Source organism: Lathamus discolor, chromosome 3 (genome assembly GCF_037157495.1).
Source record: "Lathamus discolor isolate bLatDis1 chromosome 3, bLatDis1.hap1, whole genome shotgun sequence".
Lineage (NCBI taxonomy): Eukaryota > Metazoa > Chordata > Aves > Psittaciformes > Psittacidae > Lathamus > Lathamus discolor.
In genome coordinates, this window is record NC_088886.1 from 72,826,112 (window position 1) to 72,849,746 (window position 23,635).

At 40.8% G+C, this 23,635-nt stretch overlaps 1 protein-coding gene across 7 annotated transcripts in view; it reads left to right on the top strand.

Moving 5' to 3' along the window:
- Positions 1-21,612, top strand: part of IKZF2 (IKAROS family zinc finger 2) — a 111,332-nt gene extending 89,720 nt beyond the window's left edge. For 6 of the 7 annotated variants that reach the window (XM_065669750.1, XM_065669749.1, XM_065669755.1 and 3 more), the window contains 4 exons: positions 734-817; positions 6,837-6,974; positions 14,457-14,600; positions 20,201-21,612. In XM_065669750.1, the coding sequence (XP_065525822.1) occupies positions 734-817; positions 6,837-6,974; positions 14,457-14,600; positions 20,201-20,925 (1,091 nt within the window). In that variant the 3' untranslated portion in view covers positions 20,926-21,612. The remainder of the gene's footprint in view (positions 1-733; positions 818-6,836; positions 6,975-14,456; positions 14,601-20,200) is intronic. The other variant, XM_065669752.1, reaches the window with a different exon arrangement.
- Positions 21,613-23,635: the final 2,023 nt, after the last annotated feature.

Below are 23,635 nucleotides of genomic sequence, written 5' to 3' on the forward strand. Positions count from 1 at the left end.
AATCCTAAAACTTGGCCCAAAATACGATAATCTAAAAGGTTTTGTAGAATGGAGACATCAGAACTCCATGAGGTCCAGAAACATGTTTGCATCCCATGAAGTATACCCCAGGTATTGCTGCCTCTGCTTGGATTGGCAAGCATTAAAAGGTTAAGCCAAAGTTTTCATAATGTGTTTAGAGATTTGATTCTTTCTGAAAATCAGACTGCTTTAAGATGCCACAGGTTGGGCGCTCAGAAGTGGAAGTACTTGATACTGCGTGTTGCATGTCTGTGTGTGTGTGTGCTCTAGCAGCCTGTAGCCTTATTTTAGATGTTTGCATGTTGTGACTTCTGCATGCAGATAGTCCTGGACAGTCTTGGGTTAGCTGTGGGACTGGCTGTTATTTCTGAACACCAGTATATACCCATTATTGTGTGCGTGTGTAATCTCTCAGGCAAAAAAAAGCAATGAATCAAAGAGCCCCCATGAATTTCAATGAACACATTTACAGTCATTAAGCACAGCAGCAAGATACAACATCAGAGTGGGAGGCAGTTTCCTTTGCAAAGCTACGTGCTGCTTGGAGCCAGCATGGGCTTAGGTCTCACTGTAATTTTTTTTGTGATTAATTAATTCAGGGGTCTATTATTCATGTAAATATTTTTGTGTGTGAAGCTTTGAGCTGGGCAGCTCTAGAAAAGCCAAAATGTGCTGTTTAATTACAGTAGTGAACTGTGTTATGTCTCTGCAGCCTCAGCCCTCCTGCCAGAACCTCAGCGCTGCCTTGGTCCTCCGTGGCTCCAGCAAATGCTTCCTTGGCTCAGGGAAGCTGGAGGTGGGAAGGACTGTAGCAGTTACTATATCCACCTCTTTCTAACTGTTACACTCTCTCTTTTTTGTCCTGTATGGTGTTAAATGTCACTAAGCTCAGAGGCATTTTACATTTCCTGGGCTGACCATCTCATGGCCTGAAAGGACACTATGCCTACATATTGCCTCCTATGCCACCTATTTTTTTTTCCTGATTAATTTATTCCTGCTTGGTCCTCTACTGTGCACCATCCTTAATATCTCCTCCCGCTCTTTAATGTTCACTCCCATATTTAATAAAATCACAGTGTATTATTAAGTCCTTAATTTCTCAGTAGAGATACAGGCCGTATTTTTCTGTATCTACCTAGTCGTGTGAGTTTCACCAAATGAGCCTCTGTGCATCTGGCAAAGTGTATGAATTCATTTACATGCTGTGAAGAAGGGAATTATTACCTTAATCATACGTATGAATAATTAAAGCACAGGAAATCAGAATAACTTGCCTGCAGTCACAAAATTTGTAGCATAACTAAGAGGTGAACTGTACGCTTCCTAGTCCCAGCCCAGTGCCTTAATCATACTTCCTACCTCTGTATTAAAATGATCTTACTCTGATAAGTCTCATGGAAGGGAAAGGGCTGCTTTGTAGTAGGCACCATGCACGTGCAGAACGGCTCCGCTTTGCCAGGGGCTTCCAGTTTTAGCGAAGAAAGAAGAAATAATGAATTAATGCTGGTTGTGATCATGGCAGTGGATTCTATAGCCTCACCGATAGGTGTAGTAGGATCATCCCAAAACAGTCATAGAATTCTAGAATGGATTTGGCTCCTCCAGTTCCAACCCCCTGCCACGGGCAGGGACACCTTCCACTAGAACAGGGTGCTCCAAGCCCCTGTGTCCAACCTGGCCTTGAACACTGCCAGGGATGGGGCAGCCACAGCTTCTCTGGGCACCTTGTGCCAGCGCCTCGGCACCCTCACTGGAAAGAATTTCCTTATATCTAATTTAAATCTTCCCATTCCCTTGTCCTATCACTATGGTCCCTGATGATGGAGAGTCCTCTCCAGCATCCTTGTAAGCCCCCTTCAGATAGTGGAACATTTTAACAACTTTGATGGTGCTTCAGAAAGCTTCAGTTGGAGAGTACTGGGGTTTCCTCCAGCTCTGAGGTGCTGGGGGCCGAGTGGGAATTCAGATTTTACAGAAATAAATCACGCTCGGTGTGCTCCTATTGAAGGGACTTCCTCAGACTGAAAGTAGCTACGTCAGATGGCCACTTAGTTCAGAAGTCTTGGCTGGCTTCCTTTCCAAGGCCCTCATGGGGCAATAGTGCAAAAGTAATACTGGTGCAAACCTCAGTGCAAAGTCTCTGGTCCCTGGGCTGGGCTGCCCTACATCATACAGCTATAGTAATGCCCTTTCCTGTAAGAGTTGTTAGTGGTTGAGCAGTCGCAGGAACCTGGGACATGGGCAGATGGACAGGAAGGAGTCTGCTCAGCACTGCTGCCTAGGAAAACATGGTGCTTGAAATAAGGAAATGTGGGAATAGTTAATCCTGACTGCTAAAATCCATGCATGTTTTGTCGTTGGTCTTAAGGAAGACAAGATTTTAGCTCAGCAAAGTATATCATTGCTCTTAGCCTTTCTCATGTTATATGCTTACTGCAAGGTATTACCTGGGATGCTTTGTTATTTCTCTTTGACTTACTTTATATTCTGCTATGCACTTCCATCTCTTTTGAGAACAAAATGCTGTGCAAATGCCTTACGGGCTCTTTCTCATTCCCTGACCTTTTTTTATGACTTTAAAGAAGTTTCCCTAGGACCAAGTCTGCTTTCTGTCTTGAATATTGACCTTAGAGTTACATCATCTTGTCACTGCACGCAGACTTCTCGGCTATCAAAGTTACCCCACAGGACTCAAAGTATTCCTAACTCAGAAATGCCTTGCCTTTTATGTCCTCCTCCTATTCTCCTTCCTCCCTCAACATGAGCATTTTAATTTCACAAGCAAACTCCATTTCTCTGTGAATTTCGACAAGTGGTTTACCTGTTTCATGGTAAAAATTGTACTTCAAATTTAAATGTCTTTTTCACTGTGACTGTCATAATATTTTCCATTTGAGGCTGAGACTCCACTGTGGGTTTTCTGTGCCACATTGTCATTTGTACAAATCTGAGTTTAAATGTGTGGAAATTCTGACATTTCGGTAAGAAATGTAAAGTGTTTTTTAATGTTCTTCAAGTTAGCTGTTTCATAGGTATGGCCGCTGGGTTTTGCCCCGTGCCATGGTCTTTCCCAGTTCAACAATAGATCGAAGATTTCTCAAGGTTTTGGGCTTGTTTGCATTCACTGAATTGCGTCATTTCTATGAGAATGAGTGGTGGTAATTTTTTATCTGATTGCTTGCCCTGAAAAGGTGATAAAGGAATAATTACCCCAAGCCAGGGATTTCCAAACTGATTTTGCTTGGGTGCATTGGCATTGGTGGTTACATACAGTGCCAAACGTGGTGTCGTGTACCATGGTCTTCAGTGAGGATCTTGGAGAAGGCAGCTTCATACCGAGTAAGTTGAGCCAAACTTTGAGTGGCTTCACAGCAAAAATGGCTCTGTGGTGGAAAGAACTCTCTTTAGTGGAGGATTAGGGAGGGTTTTGTTAGGCAATAGCACTGTTGAGCTCTTTGCCTTCAAGTCAATGGCCTATAGACCAAGACTGCTCATGCACAGTAGTGCAAGTCACATTTTTGGGGTGCAAATTTGGGCTATTAACGCTTACCTACTATACAGTATTTGAAATCTCTCTTAGCAAACCACCATATGAAACCACATGACTGCCATGTGGAACAAAGTATGATGCTGAGGAGATCACTGGAGTTGAATTCTCTAATACACTTCTGCAGCTTTCTGTTGGGTAATATGAACTGGATGATCTTAGTGTCCTTTCCAAACCTAACCATTCTTTGATTCTGTAATATGAAAGACAGAAAAATGTACACCCACTCGTAATGTTCCTGTCCACAAATATATATTTTGTCATTAGTTAATTTGAGAACAAGAGGGGAAATTTGCAGCTATTTCAGTGACATGACATTTGTCACAATGACAGGGTTTCTAAAATCCAGACTGTAAGTGCTATCTCAGCCAGCTGCACCTCTTGCCAAACAGGTTGTGAGAACTGCTGGTGACACAAACTGCTGCTATCAGAACTGATTCCATTGTGGTCTGACCTGATCAATGGCACTGCAACACAGTCACTTTGTGTAATTTTATAGTAAAAATCATAGAATGGTTTGGGTTGGAAGGGACCTTAAAGATTATCTAGTTCCAACATCCGAGATTTCACAGGTTTGGGCCTCTGACGTAGCTGCGTCAGTAGAGCAGGAGGGACAGAATTTGGATATGAACCCAAGGGACTTGTATTCAGTCCTGCTCAACTGGAGCTCAAAAACTTCGTTCCTCACAGGTGTGTCTGAGCAGCTTCCAGTTGTGTAATAGGCAACATGACTAACATTTGTCACATGTTGTTTATTCTCTTATCTTCTCCCAGAGGAGGCAGAGTGTGTGCTGGAGTATTTCTTTCCTTGGGGAGTTATGTTCCACAAATCCCATATTGCCTGTAGAAATTGTGCCTTTATCATTAGCTTTTATCATCTCTATGAACCTTGAGTTTTGATGGAATTTGGGTAGCTGACCATACTAGATATCATTGGAAAAGCTCAGCTTTGTTGTGTGTAAATAGTTTCTGATATTGTTGCAATGCAGGAAGCAACCATTTCAAGAGGTGTCATACAAGCCTTTTTTCAATTGCTGAATCAATTTTATGGGTCTTTTTGTACTGGGAGCTCGTAGCAGAATGTTTCTCTGTGCTAAATGACAATATATTTGATTAATTATAGCTGCCTCTTGAATAACTGAAAGGAATCATCCCTTTCCCTTGTGTCTTACAGTTTATCTAAGTTGCTTGATAACCTGGTGTAGCCAAACCAGGTGGGCTAATTCAACCTTGCTTCAGCTTAGTTAGCTTAATACCTTCAATTGCATTGGATTTTTTTGATTATACGAGGCGTTAGCTTCTAATAAAGGCATCAGGCTGACAAGACATTGATGCCATCTAGGTGCATGATGGAGCATTGTGATGGTGATGATAAAAGTCTGTCCTAGGGAGCCGCTAGTGTGTTTTCCTAAAGCTGCTTCTAGAATGAAATGGCTGGTTTATGTTTAAGAGCTGAGGCTTGATCCAGATCATTCACATCAAGGGCAATTACTCTGGGAATGGTAATGAACCTCGTGCTTGGCCTCCACTGAGATTTCCAGTGCCAGCACCAGTTGCAGCAACAGTGTAAGGTAGTGAGCAAAATAAAATAATGACCACAACAACTCTTTGGAGTAAGGCACTATTTTCCTGGGCATAAGCCTTATCTCTAAATTAAAAAAAAAAATAATAAAAAATCAGTCCACAGTTTGGGTGCTTAGTAAAAGCAGCTGTCTTTTCCTGGTGGAAAACTTGGTTGTGTCACTGAACTGCATGCACAAACTCTTTGAGAAAAACAGAAACTTCTGCAAGCATGTTCAGTTCATCAAATCCCTTTTTTCAGAGACAGAAAACATTTGGAGCTTTTTGACCAACTCTGATACTAGAGGCTCAGGCTTCCATCTTCCATCATACTGGTGATGTAGGGCACACACTGTGGTATGTGCTAGTCCTGCAGAGGACCCAGAGAGTTTCCCTGGCACTGGGACTTTTGTGTTTTGGAGCCCTCTGCCCAGCTTCTTGTTGGCTAGGGGTGTCCTCCCCACAGTTTCCTCTGTGTTTTCTCCATCCCAGTGGTAACAGTACATTTTGGCTGTAATTAGTACAGTTTGGATTTCATTAAGTAAATGACCATGAAAAGCTTTCAATATTGGGGGAAACCCAACAGAAACACGTATATTATCCAGCAAAGGATGTTCTCAATTTCTTTGGCTGGAAACTGAAATTCTTACCTAAGATCTTCAGAACTCTGGAAGAAGTTTGACCTTCCCCATCCCTCAGCCAGCTCTGAAAATCACAGCCGATGGTGTTTTACTAGACTTACAGTACTGACTTAATAGCTCTTTAGTTATTACAGAATAAATGTTCATGTTCTACAAGTTTAAATTATATTAAAAGCTTTATTAGCACAGCTTGGCAAAATACACTTCTGGCTAGCTTTCTGGCCTTGGGTTAGGCCATTCTTGTGGTTTCTTAATGACATGCTATGAAGAGGATATACTTTATGAGAATCTGGTGCCAGGTTTTGCATGTATTAAGAGGCATTTAACATTTGTTCATAATGCTGCTGAGTGAAACAAAAAAAAAATGAAATTCGAGTTACAAATCATATTCACATGGCTTGATTTTTTGTTGTACATGGCCTTTTATATTTTATTTATATATATATGTATATTATCTGTATTTTTATATTATCTAGTCTCTGTGAATTACTGGTGGAAGTTCACTTCTGGCATGTGACAGTCCTGTTACCAAAGTTACTTTCTATTATATTTTAATTTCCAATCTTCTCTTAGTAATTTTGGCAACATTTTCTTAATGAAAGAGCCCCTCTGGGCTATATAATGGGTTTCCTCACAGCTGGGAGCAGAATTAGGCCACTGGGGCAGCTCATTTTAGTGAATGCAACTGTTGGTACGATGGGCAGAGTATCTCAGAAGTTTCTTTCCCACAAGACTTGGTGACACACAGGCAGTGCTGGGGTGTGATTCAGCTGTTTGGTTTGTTTTCACCTCTTGTCCTCTATTTGCTTTGCAGCCAACAAGTCCGCCTCTTTTTCCTTCTGCTGATATTGCATGTTAGTGTAAAACAGGGATGGGGCAAAGTACCCATCAGGTGGGAGGAGGTGTGCGTAGCAGGAAAATGGGGCTGGGAAAAAGGTCTGGGACTTGAGTAACCTTTCTTAGGTGTCTTTCCATCACAAGAGTTGTTTGTTGCAGAGGTGCGATTGTTGATAGTAAAAGTTGGTCGCAGTGGATTTAACCTGACGCTCTCATTCTTTCCACAGTGGGGAAGCCTCACAAGTGCAACTACTGTGGCCGGAGCTACAAGCAGCGCAGTTCACTGGAGGAGCACAAGGAACGCTGCCACAACTATCTGCAGAATGTCAGTATGGAGGCTGCTGGGCAGGTCATGAGTCACCATGGTGGGTGGAAACCGCCTGTTGAGGTCTCTTGGCTTGGAGCACCCCTTGAGGGTTTTTTTTTCCATCTGTTTTTCTTCCTTCCTTTCAGCTTTGCATCACTTCCATCTTTGCATCATTTCCATTTTAGAGATACGTTATGCCCAGATAGGCAGGAGGAGAAAAGATGGGCTCAAGTCCTCACTCTGTCCAGTTTAATAGCAGTGGTTTTGCTGTTCAGTCAGTATTTCATATTTTAGTGTGTATAAATAGGCAAACATGAAAATAAAACAGTCACCTGTATAAAGTTACCCTAAAAATTAACTCATAAGAGGTAAGGACAGTGGAGGTATTCAAAAGTCATTCTTCCTACTCCCTCTAATATTATATCACCAAAAAAGCAAGGGGTAGATACAAAAATCTCCAGAGTAGAATGGAATTCAGCAGTGTTGACGAAAGTAATTATAACCCCCAAAAAATGTTTATATGCATTTACATGTGTTAGTATTAATATGTTAACTAACACTGCATGTGTTAATATACATAAAGACTGAAGATTGCCAAAAAGATTGTTACAAGCAAGAAATGTCAAACTCCATGAATTCGTTTTCAAAATTTTCTGTAGCTATCAGTGTGGATAATGAGCATAATGTCTCAGACTGCAGGGTTGTAGCGCTAAATGCTAAATGATTGCTATCCATAAATTGTTACAGTTTCATTCAAAATTAATGGCTTGGAAACTGTGCTAAAACTGAACATCTTTTAACTTTTAAAAGTTTTCTTTAGATGTTTGGTACCTAATCAGAAAACATAAAAAGTACATGTTTTCCATTTTAATAAAGTATTACTATATACCTAAGAATACCAAAAGTTAGATTGCAGGTAAATGAAAAGGCAAAATAATGTTTCCTTTTCTTTTTTCTCCCCATTTTGCTTTTTGTTATTGAGTGGAGTCATGTGTCTGCATTTGGAAATTAATTATGTAAAAGTTCTGAAAGGTCATTTCTAAAAACCTGAAAGTACAAGCTGAAACAAAATCTGTTCAGCATAAATAATATGGAATGTTTTCTGATGAAAAAGATCACAAAAAGAAAAATTAGAGTATTTTTTCCATGAAGAATTTAATCCTATAAAGGCATTCTGAATATATCTAATACATACTACCTAAAGGTTCATACAGCTGTATTAAGTAATTACAATCTTTGTAGAAACCCTGGAGACTGAAGTCAACATTTAAAGTGTAATGGGTAACATTAAAGACATTGAAATTAGTGGTCGTATGCTTTAGGCCTGACTTTACGCTTGTAAAAGTCAGTGGAAAGACTGATTTCAGGGCTTTGCTATTTGCAGGTACCTGTTGTGTGCTCGGTCTCTTAGATGGAGTAGTTAGTTGATAGTAGGAGTTTAACCACCAACTCCATTCCCCACAAAATACACACTCTTTCCGAGGGTGTGCTTGTCTTTTATTAGCCAGTGATTTCAGTCAGCCTTTCTTTAGAGGAGTAACAGAAAGCTAATGCAGTTGTGACAGCCAGGTTGCTTTAGAGATCATGTTGCGGAGCATCTTCCAAGTTCCCCTCAACTTCTGGGTTTTATTCAGTTATATATTAAAATTGGGTTTCCTTTTGTTGATAGTGTACTTCTGAGGAAATCTAAAGCTTTTTCTAAGCTGCTTAATGCTATGACAAGAAGGGTAAGTCCTTAGCCATGTCTACCCAGAGAAGCTGGAATGGTTGATCTTGCATTGATTTTTCTACCAGCTGAAGTTAAACCAGTGCAAACCCCATGTGGACAGTTCTTTTATTTACAGCCTGACTGACTTCGCTGAGGCTTAAAATAGAAATGTTCACACAACCACTTCACTTTTCTCAACAAAATTAGCTTAAAACAGCACTTTGAATTCAACTAGTGCCTCTTTCTCCTCCGGGCAAATATGTCTAAATCTCCCCTGGTGAATGTTTAAGGGGATGTTTGATCCACTGTCTTTGTTTAGCTGTTTAGCGAGGGCACAGCAAGGACAGGCAGCAATAGGGAGCTCCAAAGTCAGTTGGGACCGGGAATAAATCTCACCTTGCGTCCCAGCATCACTCCCACCCGTGAAGCTCAGCATGGGAGACAGGATCGTGAGCACCAACCTGTAGATGTCTGCAGCAAAGTCCTTTCTCCTAGCACTATAAAGTCAGCGGGGAGGAGAATACAAATGATTACTCAACTTAAGGTTAGGTCTTAATCTAATGCTGAAAAATGTACTGATTTTCCTCTCTCCCATCTCACACATGGAGAAGCCATTGCAGAGGATGAGTAAGTGTGTGCTTTGGAGATTTTGATCATTGATTGATTTTGCATCACATTGGGATTTTTTTCTGACTTTTTTCTGATTTTTTCTGATTTTTTTCTATTTTTCCAAATATATTCTAAGTATTTTCTTCTTGATGAGTGTTTTGAAGCCTCTGAATGCATTTTGGTGTGGCTCCTGGTCACAACTTCACCATTATGCGCAGAATAGGTAGAGGTGGGGATTTTTCAGCTGTGTGGGCACTGTGCTTTAAGTACGCAGGCAGCTCTGCTGAGTCTCAACCAGTATTGCCAACACTTAACGTCAGTCTAACTTATTTCTGGGGAGAAGCATTGTTCCAGAAAACTGGAACAATTTTCTAGACAGTTTGAGTGCTCAAGTTGATGAGTTTATAGGCATGCTACAGACATCTCCTTGGGTGCTTTCGCTGTGGCCTGATGAGGTCTTCGTTTTGCAGATGGCTAGATCACCTAACTAAAGCCACAGAGGGAAGCAATAGGTGGGGAATGAGAGCTATTTTCAGTGTGTGGGTAGGAATATAGAAGTCTCCGGGTCTCTCTCCATCCTCTTGCAGGGTGCCGGTTGCTTGCTGAGCTGCCCCTCCTTGTGGCTATGTCCTGTTCCCTGCTCAGCACGATGGCTGCTGCAAGAGAGCTCCCACTTTCCTGGCAATTTTTGTCTTGGCAGTGCTGTTCTGGAGGTAGAAATTAATCTGTGGTCTCGTAGCTAGCAGCATGTTGGGGGTAACTAAAGTGACAGTCTCTGAATGCCAAAAACATGACCTTTGTGGGAACAGAGAAATGTTGAAGGCTAGCTATAGTTTACACCTGGTTACGTGTTCTTCTCCATCTTCACAAAGCAAAAAGCCGAGGGAAATTCTTAAAGTGGAGTGGAGAAGCATACTCTTTAGGAGAAGGAGAAAGAAGCCTAGCCCTAGGCTATGTGAGGCTCAAAGGCCAGCTCTACATAAAATAAACAATGGCCTTGTGTCCTTCCCTCTTAAATGGTTGCTTAAACCATCATTAAAATGCTGGTCCCACAGGAGGCTTCACACCAGGGTCCCTTGGAATATTTCCTGTCATTTCTCTGTGCGCACACCCTTTTTTTGATAGCGATATTGTGAGCTTAGGAAAGGAAATTGAAATTGATGGAGTAATACTAATTTATACCAGCTGAGATTTAGCCCAGTGTCTGTTGTCTGCACACTAAAGTATTTATCAGCACAACACAACACTGGGTATGTTTCTTGCTTCTTTTTTCCCTATTCTTTCCCCACTGAAACAGCATAAAACTTTTTTAATAGTATGTGTGGTTTCTTACAAATTAAGAAGCAAAATCTAAGAGAGAGTCACTTTAAGCACTATGATTGAAAGACCAGTGTCTTCAGGAAAATAAAGACTTTGTTCTGAAGGCCATCCAGTGAATTGAGAGTTTGGGCTTAGAAGCAATATTAACTGCAATTGAAAAGATGGTGAACATCTGCATGATCAGTCTAGGAGTGCATACTGATAGCTGATCAAGAACATCCTTGGACAGAAACATTACTTGAGTGTGGGCTTTTCATGGACTAGATGCTTGGCTTTTAGAATAAAAAAGCCTTGCTGGGCTGAGACTGTAAGTTCAAGGCATAAAATAAGTTGCTGTATCAAAGCTAGTTATAACGTGTCAGCTGTTCTTCAGTAGCTCCCACTACCAAGGTAATGAAATATGATGAAATATGACACAAAAGGAATTGCATTTGCTACACATGAGCTTCTACCACAGAGCAGCTGATTTGTGATAACTGTTATTTGTGTGTGATCTGTTTGGTTTTCTCTTTTTCATTCATTCTGTTTTTCTGCAAAAAAAAAAAAGAAAAAAAAAAAAGAAAAGGTGCAGGCTGGGCTATTTGTCCTTCATTTGTATATTTTTAAATTGAAGAGAAAGTGAATGTGTCTAGAATTGACAATGTGAGCTTTAGCTTAACTCTTTGGGTTTCTAAAATGTGACATCTCACCTGTTTGGTCCAGTTTTGCATGCAATTTAATGGTTTCAGAAACTCAACTATTTCTGTTTTTCTCTTCTCCCAGGAAATCTATATCACAAAACACATTCTAGTAACTTACTCCATCACAACAGAAATAATTGGCGTGATTCTGTTGAAATAGAGCCATGCCCTGGATTATAGAGTTGAGTTCTGAGGTGGGAAAAAGATATTTCAGCATGAAAGATAGAAAAGAAAATGCTTTTATTGGTGATGATTTTACTTTTAAAAAGAGTCCAAGCAGAATTTTTGCCTGACTTAGAGAAGAGCAGATGTCTTTTTTAGCACTATTCATTTTTCATGGAAGAAAGGTTTCAAATTCTGTATATGCAATTTTACACACATATGCCCAACAGTAGAATTATTTAATTATTACTTAATTGCTATAAGACATACAAATGTCACTACATTTGGGGTTAATCAGACAACTATGAAAGTAATCAGGAGGTTTTCAATTGATTTTGTTGGCAAGTGCAGCCCTATAAAGCTACTGTGCCTTTAGCAGGTCTTCCTAGGAGGGATTTAAAGCCTTCTGCACTTTCCTAGGTCCGCACAACCAGCCTCATAAGTCCTGTACACCAAGGGCTGAAAATCCTTGAAGTGACACTCACCTGCAAACTTGGCCCATCACAGTGAGGATGGGTATTGCCACTGAGCAGGGATCCAGGGTTTCACACAGAGCGTGCATGCATGTGCACACATTCACTGGTTTTTGGTAAGCCAAAGGACAGTCAGATGGCAGTTCCCAGCGAAAATCAACAGACATCATCTTTCCTTTCTTCCCAAATCTCCTTGGTAAATACTTGTGTAGAACTAGTGCAGATAGCTCCTGCCCAAGCATGGTATTTAAATAACCTTAAAAATTTAGCTTTAGATATTAGAGTATTCCAGACCTTCTGGTCTGCACTGGGCATTTATTAGGTCACTTGAACACTGCATCCCATTTTGTTGCAACAATAGATTCATTTCATATTTATACTTTTTCTTCCTTTCTTTTACTGAAGCCAGCAGGACTGCCTTGTAAATGAGATACCATTGTGTTTCTCAGGGGGGAGCATCCTGTACAAATAAAAAAAGCAGCAGAGTAAATCATTTTATAGCATATGGTTGATTCTAAGTCTCAAAAAACTCAGCTTTCCATAGCAGCAGAGGCACAAATGGAATAAAATGAAAAAATTGACATGTTTTCTTATTATGAATGTCTGAATTGAGAAGTTCACCTGAGCAGATACTCTCTTTTGTAATTGCCTGGTATTTGCTCTTCCTTACTAGAAAGAAGGCAAAGACAAGACTTTTATCACCCCATTTTTCATTTATTATGTGCTAGCAAACAGCTGCCTGTTTAAGAACAGGGGAGTGATTATTCCATATTAGGATCCTTAAGGTAGTAAATTTACATGGGAGAAAAGTAGGCTAGTGGTGTTCATTTATGGCACAGTCTGAGGGAGAAGGTGCCTGTGACACACAAGGCTGCTAAGGTGAGAGACCAGAGGAAGACTAGCAGAAGACATGGGTTTCAGTCCTCCTCTGCTACCTCTGCAGTACCACCTGAGACTTCACTGGTAGATTTATCTCATGCAGGGAATGCAGTGGGTTGCTCACAGTTTACAGATTGTAGGAACTCTGTGCAAGGTCATCCCAGTTTCTCCTGAAATAATTTTTGGACCTCAGCCTTCCCATTAGCACATGGGCCAGTGTCTGATTCTCCTCAAGTTTCTCTTGTTACCTTCTTGAAGGTGTATGAGGGACAATTAGGCCATATATTAAATTCATGGCAGCAGAGGTACACGTCAAATCACACTTGACATATATTGCAAATGACTCAAACTCTCTGGGCTTGATCTGCAGCATAGTACCACTACCTCTTGTTGGTGTTTAGGTGGTGTTGGATGTTCAGCAAACATGGAGTACTTGGTAGTTATTTAGTGAGTAGCTGTGTATTTCAGCAAGTGACATAAAACCCTGTGCAGGTTGGTCACTCCCCTGGTGAGAAGCCTGTGCTACTCTTCTTGTGCTCTAGCACCTTATTCCCTAACCTAACAAGCAGCAAAGAGTGAAATGAGTAAAGACAGAACGGGTCACTGATTTCTTTTTATTGCCTTGAAGACAATGTGTGAGCATTCACCTAACATAGGTAGCACAGGAATGCTCCCTGCTGATCCCAAAAAGTGTGAAAACAGAAACAGAAGACTTGTGTTCACAGGTTGTTAGGTCTTGTTTGAAGGGATAAAATGTTAGAATCATAGAATGGTTTCGATTGGGAAGGACCTTAAGATCATCTAGTTCTGACCCCCCTGCCATAAGCAGGAATACCTTCCACTACACCAGGCTGCTTAAAGCCTCATTCAGCTTGGCCTTGAACATTGCTAGGGATGGGGTACTCACAATTTCTTTGGGCAGCCTGCTCCAGTGCCTCGCTGCTCTCATAATGTAAAGAATTTCTTCCTTATATCTAACCTGAATCTCCCCTGTTTAAGTTTGAACCCATTACCCCTTGTCCTATCACTACAGTCATATATTAATCAAAAAATTGATAGTTTCTGCAAGTGATTCTGAAGGGAATTTCCATACAATGTTAGTCCTGTAATTCCAGTTCAGTGTTTGTTGATTTTATAATCGCATGTATAGAATGAGGAAACACACTTTAATGAACAGATCCTTCTTTTGGGAAGCTGTTGTCTTGGGGAATGCACAGCCAGGCCCAGGAAACACAAGTCATCAATGCCTTGTAGTTGGTTTAGTCATTGAGATTAGTGCATAAAGAAAATAAGAACGGTAAGCATGCCTTATGATAAGCATGAAGTTAAAGGACAGCACAAAGAATAACTAAAAAGTTACATTGGCAACAGGCGACGATACTGAAGGGAGAGTAACAGAAAATGTCATCAACAGAGTGAGTTTTCAGAAGTGTACCTTCCTCACTGGGTGTCTTAAGTATTCAGAACAAATCAAGTCCTTTAGTAAATGCTTAAATTTGGGCTTCTCCTAAGTAAGATGGTCCCAAAGAAAGGCATTTTGTAAATGTAGCTCTGCTTAAATGTGATTGCTATCTTGATGCCCAGTGTGTCCTTGCACCTTGCTTTACTTTGTGTTGCACTTGTTGGGCAATCAGCAGGGCTCAGATGATTTGTGTTGTCTGTGAAGTATAGACCAGACTTGTCTGATACAATTTTTTGGTTTTATGTAGTACCTCCTATGGAAGATTGTAAGGAACAAGAGCCTGTGATGGACAACAATATTTCTCTGGTGCCTTTTGAGAGACCTGCTGTTATAGAGAAGCTGACAAGCAACATGGGAAAGCGTAAAAGCTCCACCCCACAGAAGTTTGTGGGTAAGCTTGAAATACGCCTTTTATTATTTTTAGTGTGTAGGTATAGGTTACTTGTTGTTTGCAATAGCCAAAAGAACGAGGGGAAAAGTAGTGCTCTCAGAACTTGGCTGTGATGGGGAAGGACAACAATGGAGGTGGTTAAATAGCTGCAAGAAATCCTGAAATTGTTAATTTTACCAACCCAGAGAATTCAAAAGTGAGGTCCCTGAATAATGAAAATGGTTTAGAAAATCTTGAGCTTTTTACTGTGCCTTAAGGCTGTTTTGGTTTTTTTAAACTTTTCTCTGGCCCTTTTTGAGATTTAGACTTGTCCTTGCCCCTGCAAATAAAAATTAAGATTCTCATGTAATTATCTGTCTCCATATATATATGTGTGTGTGTGTGCATGTGTGTGTGTTTGTGTGTTAAAAAAACAAACAAGTATCTCAAGACTTGTATTACATTCTTGAGAGTTGGTAACAACTGGTCTGATAATACTAGCATGAGGAAGTAAAATCACATAACTTCCCTTTGCTTGCTCCAAGTGCAGTGTTCTGCACACAATAAACTTATTAAGGCATGAACATAAACCACTGGATGATTTTTTGTTACCAAATTTAGACTCCTAGACCAGAAATTCATGTTTTGCCTTGTGTCTTGACATCTTAAAATTGTTCAGCTTCTAACAGGAGACAGTATGGGGAATTTTACTTGGCTCGAGTGGTAACTTAAAGCTTCTTTTTAACTGCTACTGAGGCAGTGCTAAACTTCTTAGGAGAGGAGCTGGGACATAGAATTATTTGGGGTAAGTGTATGCTGCTAGACTCCAAAGTCATGTAATATGCATTTTCCACACTCACTCCCTGGAAGGACAGTTGTACAAAGTTTAAGGCTGTCATATAGTCATTTTACCTACACTGAGGACACTTACGGAGAGAGGGTCAGAGCACTGTAAGCAATTAACACAGCCATTTAGAAAAGTTGTTGCCCCTTAGCTAAATGCAGATTCAGATGGATTTCTTAAATCACCACTGAAGGTGGTTTTCAGCTAACTCACATGGTTTTGAATAGTAGGGGGCTAGCAGCATGCAGCAGCTCACCTGGGGGGCACTGACACACTGACCTGGCTGCTCTCAGTCATCTGACCATTCCCCAAGATCAGTGCTAAGCCAAGGTTAAGTCAGGAAGAATCCAACCCACACAAGGAAAGCAGGGGGATGTCAGTGTTTCCTATATTGTAATTAGTCCTTCTGATATAAAAGCTTAATCCTTAGACTATTGTCTTTAAAAGTGATCTGAAATGGATTACCGTTTAGCTGGTGAGAACTGGAGGATTTATATTTTCATTTAATTTACAGCTGTGACAACAGTGTTGAAGAGGGGGGAAGTGGGAGCAGAACTCTACTGACAAACCAAATACAGCTTTATGAGACTATAAACATGGCCCCATCATAGCAGGTTTCCCTAATGTCTCAGCAGGTACTGTACGTTCTTGCAGGTTGTGATCAACAGTGGTATTAGTTAACCAGGCTGGCATTTAAACTGTCAGACCTCAGAAATATTACAGCCTCAAAATGAAGAAGGGCAGTTCACATCTTTCACTCTTTCCCACCCCCAGGTTGTCCACATGTGAACAGAATTGTTTGCAATACCTCTCAAGGTTATCTTTGCAGGGGCGAGAGACTTAATCTAGGAGGGCTGGAGACCTTGCTTTCTTCCCTTAAATCCTGGTGTACCCAGGCCTACTCCCATAAACAGTATAGTTTACTCATTCTAAACCTACCTCAACTGATTGGAAATCCTTATTATTCTCTTCAGTAGAGTATACTACTTTGTTGTTAGATAAACTTGTTTCTTCTATAGGTGTAAGAAATCATTCTGGTATTCCATTTTCTGTGGATGGGAATTCAGGGTTTCATGTGACATGCAGCTTTTTATCCAGATCCAGCTGTAGGGAAAAAGTGGCCTCTTTAATATTTACTGTATCTTATTTTTCTGCCTTTTCTGACCTTTCGTGGCATCACAGTGTTTGAAATTAGTAACAGCTGTCTCCACTTGGTTCCTTTTCTTTATTTTTATTTTTTTTCACCATGACCTCATTTTTCTTCCCGTTTTCTCCCCAATGAAATAATTGTTCAACTCTATCAGGAAGAACTTGTAATGGTTCTCTTGCTTGCAGGAAATTTTCCTGTGCCTACTGCAAGTGTGGCACATGTCCAAAACAACTTAATGGTGTTTATGAGAAGGTCATGTAAGCATAAGCTAAAATCTTTGCATGCTACATCTATCAATACTGCTCTTTCTGATCAGCAATCTCCAAGGGACATTGGGTTTGGACCACAGTCTCTACTGTGGCTGAAATTTCAGAAGGGAAGGAAAGGAAGCAGCATACAGCCAATAGAGTTAATTTCTGAATGAGAGATTTGGTTATATATCCACTGTTGAGATACAGGTCTTACCAAACCTGTTGAAAACAATGGAGGCAGAAAGTATAACTTCTTTCTATGAAGGGAGAAGCACACACTAGTGAAATTGAAAGTAACCATCTTCAAGCTGATCACATGAAGCAGATTCACGTATTTTCAGTTTGAACATGGTGCTTACTCTCACAGAGCGTTACTGAGCTGTCAAGAACTAGCAGGATACGGAGCAAGACATTCATGTGGCTGAAGATAAGACCACAGTTGTTATAGTAAGAATCAAAAATACACAGGCATTTCAGAATAGATGAAGACCAACCAGCTTCAAAATTAGAGTTAACTTCTAGGTAATGGGGGTCAGAAGGAAGTTTACCTTGTGGTAAATTCTGTAACTGCTTTTTCCAAGATTTCCTGCATCTTTCTCCCAAGTGTCTGACATTGCAGTTGCTGTAGATACTCGACAAGATGGTCTACAGGTATCACAGGGCATTTGTGTCTGTGTGCTTTGATCTAGCTTCATATACCTGCTTTGAGGTTTTTTTGACTGTCATACAGCAAGATGACCACAGTGGAGAATGTTTCTTCTTCTACTTCACTATTGTAGGGCCAAGTGTAAGTAGAATTTGAGCATAATCTTGCACAAAAATTAAAATATGAGTCTGATTAGTTTTAAGTGCAGATTTGGCCAAAGAAAACCATGTTGGACTGGTTTGTTAATTCTTCTGAGCTCTTTTGTTTCACACCCTCTCCTCCCCACATGATCATTTATTTTACTCTTTTATGTCACGCTCAATTTCTAAGGCTCTGACATCTTTGGAACCAGTTCATATTTAAAGGAATGAGTAATTCAGGTCACTGGCAATTTACAGTTTTCTGTACTCTGCTGTCTGTGCTGGAGTAACTAAACGTGGAAGACAGAAGGAATCAAAATAAGGTTTGTGTCATTCATGATAGTAGTCCATAAAGAACAGGTATTATTTCTTGATCTGTATAGCCTACAAAGGACTGACAGCATGTTTGGCAGCTGGATCAGTCTCTCACCAGATCCAGTTCTTTATTCAAACACAGGAATGATATGGGTGGCCAGGGCAGGTGACAGGGACCAATGGATTTTTCCATTTCCGTTCCTTTTCTTCCCACCATGGCAAAGACTCCATCTGCTTCATGGAGCTGTCCCCATCTGCCTCGTGGAGCTCTCCTCCAGTCCCACTTTGACCCCACATGGGGAGAAGCTGCTTAATTTTGTATGAGACTGGAGCCACCTCCCATTACAGAGTTGTCCATCCTATCAGTGTCAGGACAGGCATCACAGGCAGTGAGACTGCCAGCCTATGGCAGAAACACTGAAAAGAGGATGTTTAATGGAAAAAAATCACCATTACATCATATTAGATTAGGGAGGCCGTTGCTTTAGGACCATTTGCTCCTTCCGTCCTTCCTTCCCTATTTTCCTCCAAATGCCTTGTGTGTAACAAAGACATAATTTTCTACATTGTGCTTTCTCACAGCCAACCATAGGGAAACGCATTGAGGTACATGAACATGGTGTCTAATCAGAAGCATGTGAGCAGTATTGCTGTAGAGAGTAGGAATATTTATGTGCTTCACTTTAGACTTGCATTTAATTACCTTCCTAATCAAGACTAAGTTCCCAAGCAAAAAGTGATGCATCATCTCCAAGGCTAACATGATTGTTCTGTGGGCAATGTTAAATTATTTCCTTATGCATGATTTTAAGATAAGCCACATTAAGTGGAATGAATTATTATAGTCAAGAATAAAATGCTGAGTGATAGCTATGTTGAAATGTACTAATGCTATTTGGAAGAGATTTGGGATTGCAGTTCTGCTTCTTTCTTATGGTGGTTTATACACATTTTGTTCCAAGCAATTTTGGCAAAAGGTGATAGAAGATTCTTGAGTTCTTTAATTCTTGGATAGTCAAGCCTGTTGTCTGAAGTGACTCCTTGAATGTATTAGATTATGCTATTGAAGAAAGTATGAGTTTATGTACTAAGGCAGTGAAAAGTAACAAAGACAATGAAAACCAAATTATTTATCAAACTTTGTCAAATCAGCTTAAAAATTTAACTGTCAACAACTACCTTTTGTGTCTGTGAACACATATGAGCATGTATATCCTATACATCTAGTTATTCATACAACCTTTTCTATTTAAAAGAGTTGCTGTTATATGAACTTTCCTTGTACTGACACTAAAGCCATCACGGGAAAAGCAGTGCTGCTGAGCTGAGCCCTGATGGAAGTAATGGTAAATTGTTAACTTCAAAGGAGAGGTGTGATAGGTAGGTAACATGCCCTACAACTAGCATAATTTACCAGCATATCAGTAATGCCATTGATTTAAAAAAGTTACAAGGATGTGAATTTGGTTCCACATGAGCCAGCTTCATCATCATTATGTATTTATTTAACCTGTGTCAATTAAAGTTGCTTTTGCCTTTTACGAAAGACACTAAGCTATAGATTGTGGTTTCTCTATTTTGTTTTCTTGCCTAAGCAGGTGGTCGCTATGTGTTTTTCTCAGACCAAAATATTGGGATAGGATTTTTTTCTTTTTGTGGGGAAGAACTACAAACATACCGTAGCTTGACTGTGAGATGGCACATCAGCCCCCAGGGCTCCTGTTACTTGCTCTCTTCTGTCTCATTTTACTGACATTTCTTCTGCTGGTTGAAGGATTTAAATATTGTAGCTCTAAAGGTGCCCCTGTACCTGTTGCTCAGGTTTCTTGCTATGCAGACCTGTTGTAAGGTATGTATGAGGCACTTCAAGAGTGCAGGGGACATGTGGCACTGCCTCCTTTGATTTGGGGAGACTATGTCTGATGGTATAAACCAGCAAAGCTTCATTGACCTTGGTGGTTCAGTCCCATTTTTTACCTAACCAAAGCGTAGGCACAGTCAATTGGTCAGGAAGTCACTGCAGTCACATGCTTCACCTGAAATTAAAAACAAAAAAAATTTGTTGGTGAAGTTGCTATTTTATCCATGTCAGGACAGAAACTTTATAGGAGGTCAGTTGTGAAGTAGAAGGAGGCTAACTTGGTACTCGGGAATGAATTTTGCCCTAAGTCAGGGGGAATTTCAAGGTGAAATTCTTCCCTTCACTACCCCTTTTACAGTGAAGCCTTGGAGTGATTACATTGATTTGTCTCATTCATTTGCTCTTGTCCCTTAGGTGAAAAGCTCATGAGATTTGGCTACCCAGATATTCCCTTTGATATGAACCTAACCTATGAGAAGGAGGCTGAGCTGATGCAGTCTCACATGATGGACCAAGCCATCAACAATGCAATCACCTACCTTGGAGCTGAGGCACTTCACCCCCTGATGCAGCACACACCAAGCACAATTGCAGAGGTGGCCCCTGTCATCAGCTCAGCTTATGCTCAGGTCTATCATCCTAACAGGATAGAAAGGCCCATTAGCAGGGAAACAGCTGACAGTCATGAGAACAACATGGATGGCCCGATCTCCCTCATCAGACCAAAGAGTCGAACCCAGGATAGAGAGGGCTCCCCCAGCAATAGCTGCCTGGATTCTACTGACTCAGAGAGCAGCCACGAAGACCGCCAGTCCTACCAAGGAAACTCTGCCTTAAATCCCAAGAGAAAGCCAAGCCCAGCTTATATGAAGGAGGACACCAAGGTTTTGGATGCCACAAAAGCTTCTAAGGGCTCTTTAAAGGATATCTACAAGGTCATCAACGGAGAAGGGGAGCAGATTAGGGCTTTCAAGTGTGAGCACTGTCGTGTCCTTTTCCTGGACCATGTCATGTACACCATCCACATGGGCTGCCATGGCTACCGGGACCCACTAGAGTGCAACATCTGTGGCTACCGAAGCCAGGACCGCTATGAGTTCTCATCGCACATAGTCCGAGGAGAGCACACATTCCACTAGGCCTTCTCATCCAAAGGGGACTTGTATGAAGTAGAAGAACTGCACATGAAGAAATACTGCACTTACAATCCCACTTTTCCTCAGACATTGAGACGCCTATTTTGTTGTTGTTGCTGTTGTTGTTGTTGCTGTTGTTTAATTATTATTATTATTAACCTTATTTTTTTGTGGACCCAACCTCATTTGCTCTGCCCAGCTTAAGAATGGAAAGAAGAGAGGGAAGGGATAAAAGAGGGGTTTGTTGTTGCCATCACTTTTTGGTGAGTGGCCCATCTCACTTTCAGTGGGAATTCAAAGGCAGCCTGTTTCTGTATCAGTCAGCTGTACATCATGTCCTGTTTTGGGACATCACTCACCCTGCTAGGTGCTTTAGAGTCCTGACAAGATGCCACTCATTTACAATTTCAGACGAATAGATAGAAACATTTCAGAGGAGAGCCTTTTCCAAACGGTGCAGGGTTTTGATGGCTGGAGGAGAGAGGGGGATCTTTATTCTGCAGGATGAACAATTATTTTTAAAGCAAAACTGTTAGGGATTTAGGAGCACAAATGAAAGTCAACGTTCCTTTCAAAATTACTTTCTAGGGTGAACTGTTTTCCTGGGTTCAGTGTGTATTGCCCCTCTAGAATGTAAATTTAAAGAAAAAAATAAAACCGAAATGTATGTCTTAACACTGTATCACATTACAGCAGTTTAGTTTCATAAGTCTGAGGGCCTTCTGTGGTAAGTGGGGCTTTGTATTTTTATTTTCCTTAACTCATAAGTTAAAAAGCACCTTTTTTAGAATTGTTGATTTGCTGTTACTCCATGCCTATGTATTGAGTCACTGGCTTCTTAGAGACCCTCAGGAGCCTTACTTATTTAGCTGCACCCTATGTTTTAAGAAATATCATTTAGAAATAACTTTTACACTTGCTTCTAGGACAGTAACTGGGCTAGGAGTGGGTGAGAGAGTCTGTAGTTTACTCAAGAGGTTCTGCTGCTTTTCTGAAATAAATTTGTTTTAAAATTACGGATTTTAAAATGACAGAAGTCCTAAGTAGAAAAGTGTTCTTTAAATATAGGTATATATAGATATATAATTGTATAATACTTTCTCATTCTATTATCACAGTGTTAACCTCTTGGCAACAGCCTAAACTAAGACTTGCAGCTGGGAAAAAGCTAGGAGCCGGATCCTTGGCCAGCATTAGTCCCCATAGCCCCATTGAATTTAATGGAACTACCCCAGCTGCTTCAGGAGCCGAGCCTTTACCGTTTATTCTCTCGTTGACATCTTATTTGCTCATCTGCTGAACCAGTGAGTTCCTTTTGGTTTTAAGTCATCAATTCTACTTTAATTTAGGGGTGGAAGTGTTTGCAGGTTTTGCTGCATATCCTTTGCTCTTGGAGAGCACAGAATCTCTACAAATGAGCAGATAGCACCTTCCCTGCTTCTTCAGAAAGTGATGCATGGAGGTGTTGTGCTTTGATTTGGATTTGCAGATTTCATTTTTATTCCTATTTTATTAATTTCACTGGGAAGTCAAATGGAGAAACAGACTTTAGAGTAAGTCTTTGAACTATAGTCTGTACAAGAGCGAACAAAAAAAAAAACATCAGGCCTCCAATCCGTTTTGTTTCCTTTCTTTCTCTCCCAGTAAATAACAAAGCCAGCAACCACCCAGCAAGTTGCAGGTTGCATCAGTAAAAACTGGGCTTAAACCTACATGACAGATTGCCATTGAAACCCAACTGTTTGTACCAATCACAATTGAAATGTTGTTGTTTGGCAACAAGAACACAGCTTGAGAATGGAAAGATCTGCATGGTTTTAACCCCCTCCATGCACACAGTCTCCATGCGCTTGGTGAGACCTTTTCCAAAGTATAAAGTTACTAAAGTGTAAAAGAGAGAGCAAGATCAGGCCATAATGAATTCCCATCTGCTCACTTCAATCTGCGCACTTGATGCATATGCCAGTTTGCTGTTCGTTTTGAGGGTACTGGTTTTTTTCTTCTTCTCTTCCTAGACCTGGAGCATTTGAAAGTAGGAGCTGAGTGGTATTGATTGAAATCTTTTTATGGTGACATTCTTGGCAGCTAGAACCTGTGTTTAGAAAGGATACAGTAGATCATGGCCAGATTACCTGATGACTGTTTCCCAGCACTGAAATGCTATTAAGTAGGAGCTGGTAAAGTCTTGCAGTAGCCTATTAATTATAATACGATATGGAGAGAAATGTCATCTTGTGTAATGTGAGAGCTATGAAGGCTGGGAATATGCAGGCTTTGGAGAGACAGATTTAAAGACCTATTCCCAACATTGTTCTTAATGTCATTGGGTTCCTCCCCCTCCTTCTTTCTTTGTCCTAATGTAGAGGAAAGTCAGGCAAGTGAACCACTGCCATCCTCCAGACCATTCTCATTTTCTTGTGCATGGTGCAATCAAAGGAGCTTGTGCAGGAGAAAAAAAGGGAGATGCTGGAAGACATCACTTTATTCCTTATGGCTGATTCCCTGCAGCCATGAAGATTGGCTTAGGAGGCGGCTGGCCGTGTTCTGCATCAGGATGTGCTTGGAAATTCAGAAAAGAGCGGTTGCTTTTTGAGGTGGGAAAAGTCATCTCAGAACAATGTGCAAAGGGATTGCTGCTGGGCCTGAAGTTCAGTCAGCTTGCATAGGCCTCCAGGAAGACACGTGCCTGAGCCAGAGAAAAGGGTTGCCGGCA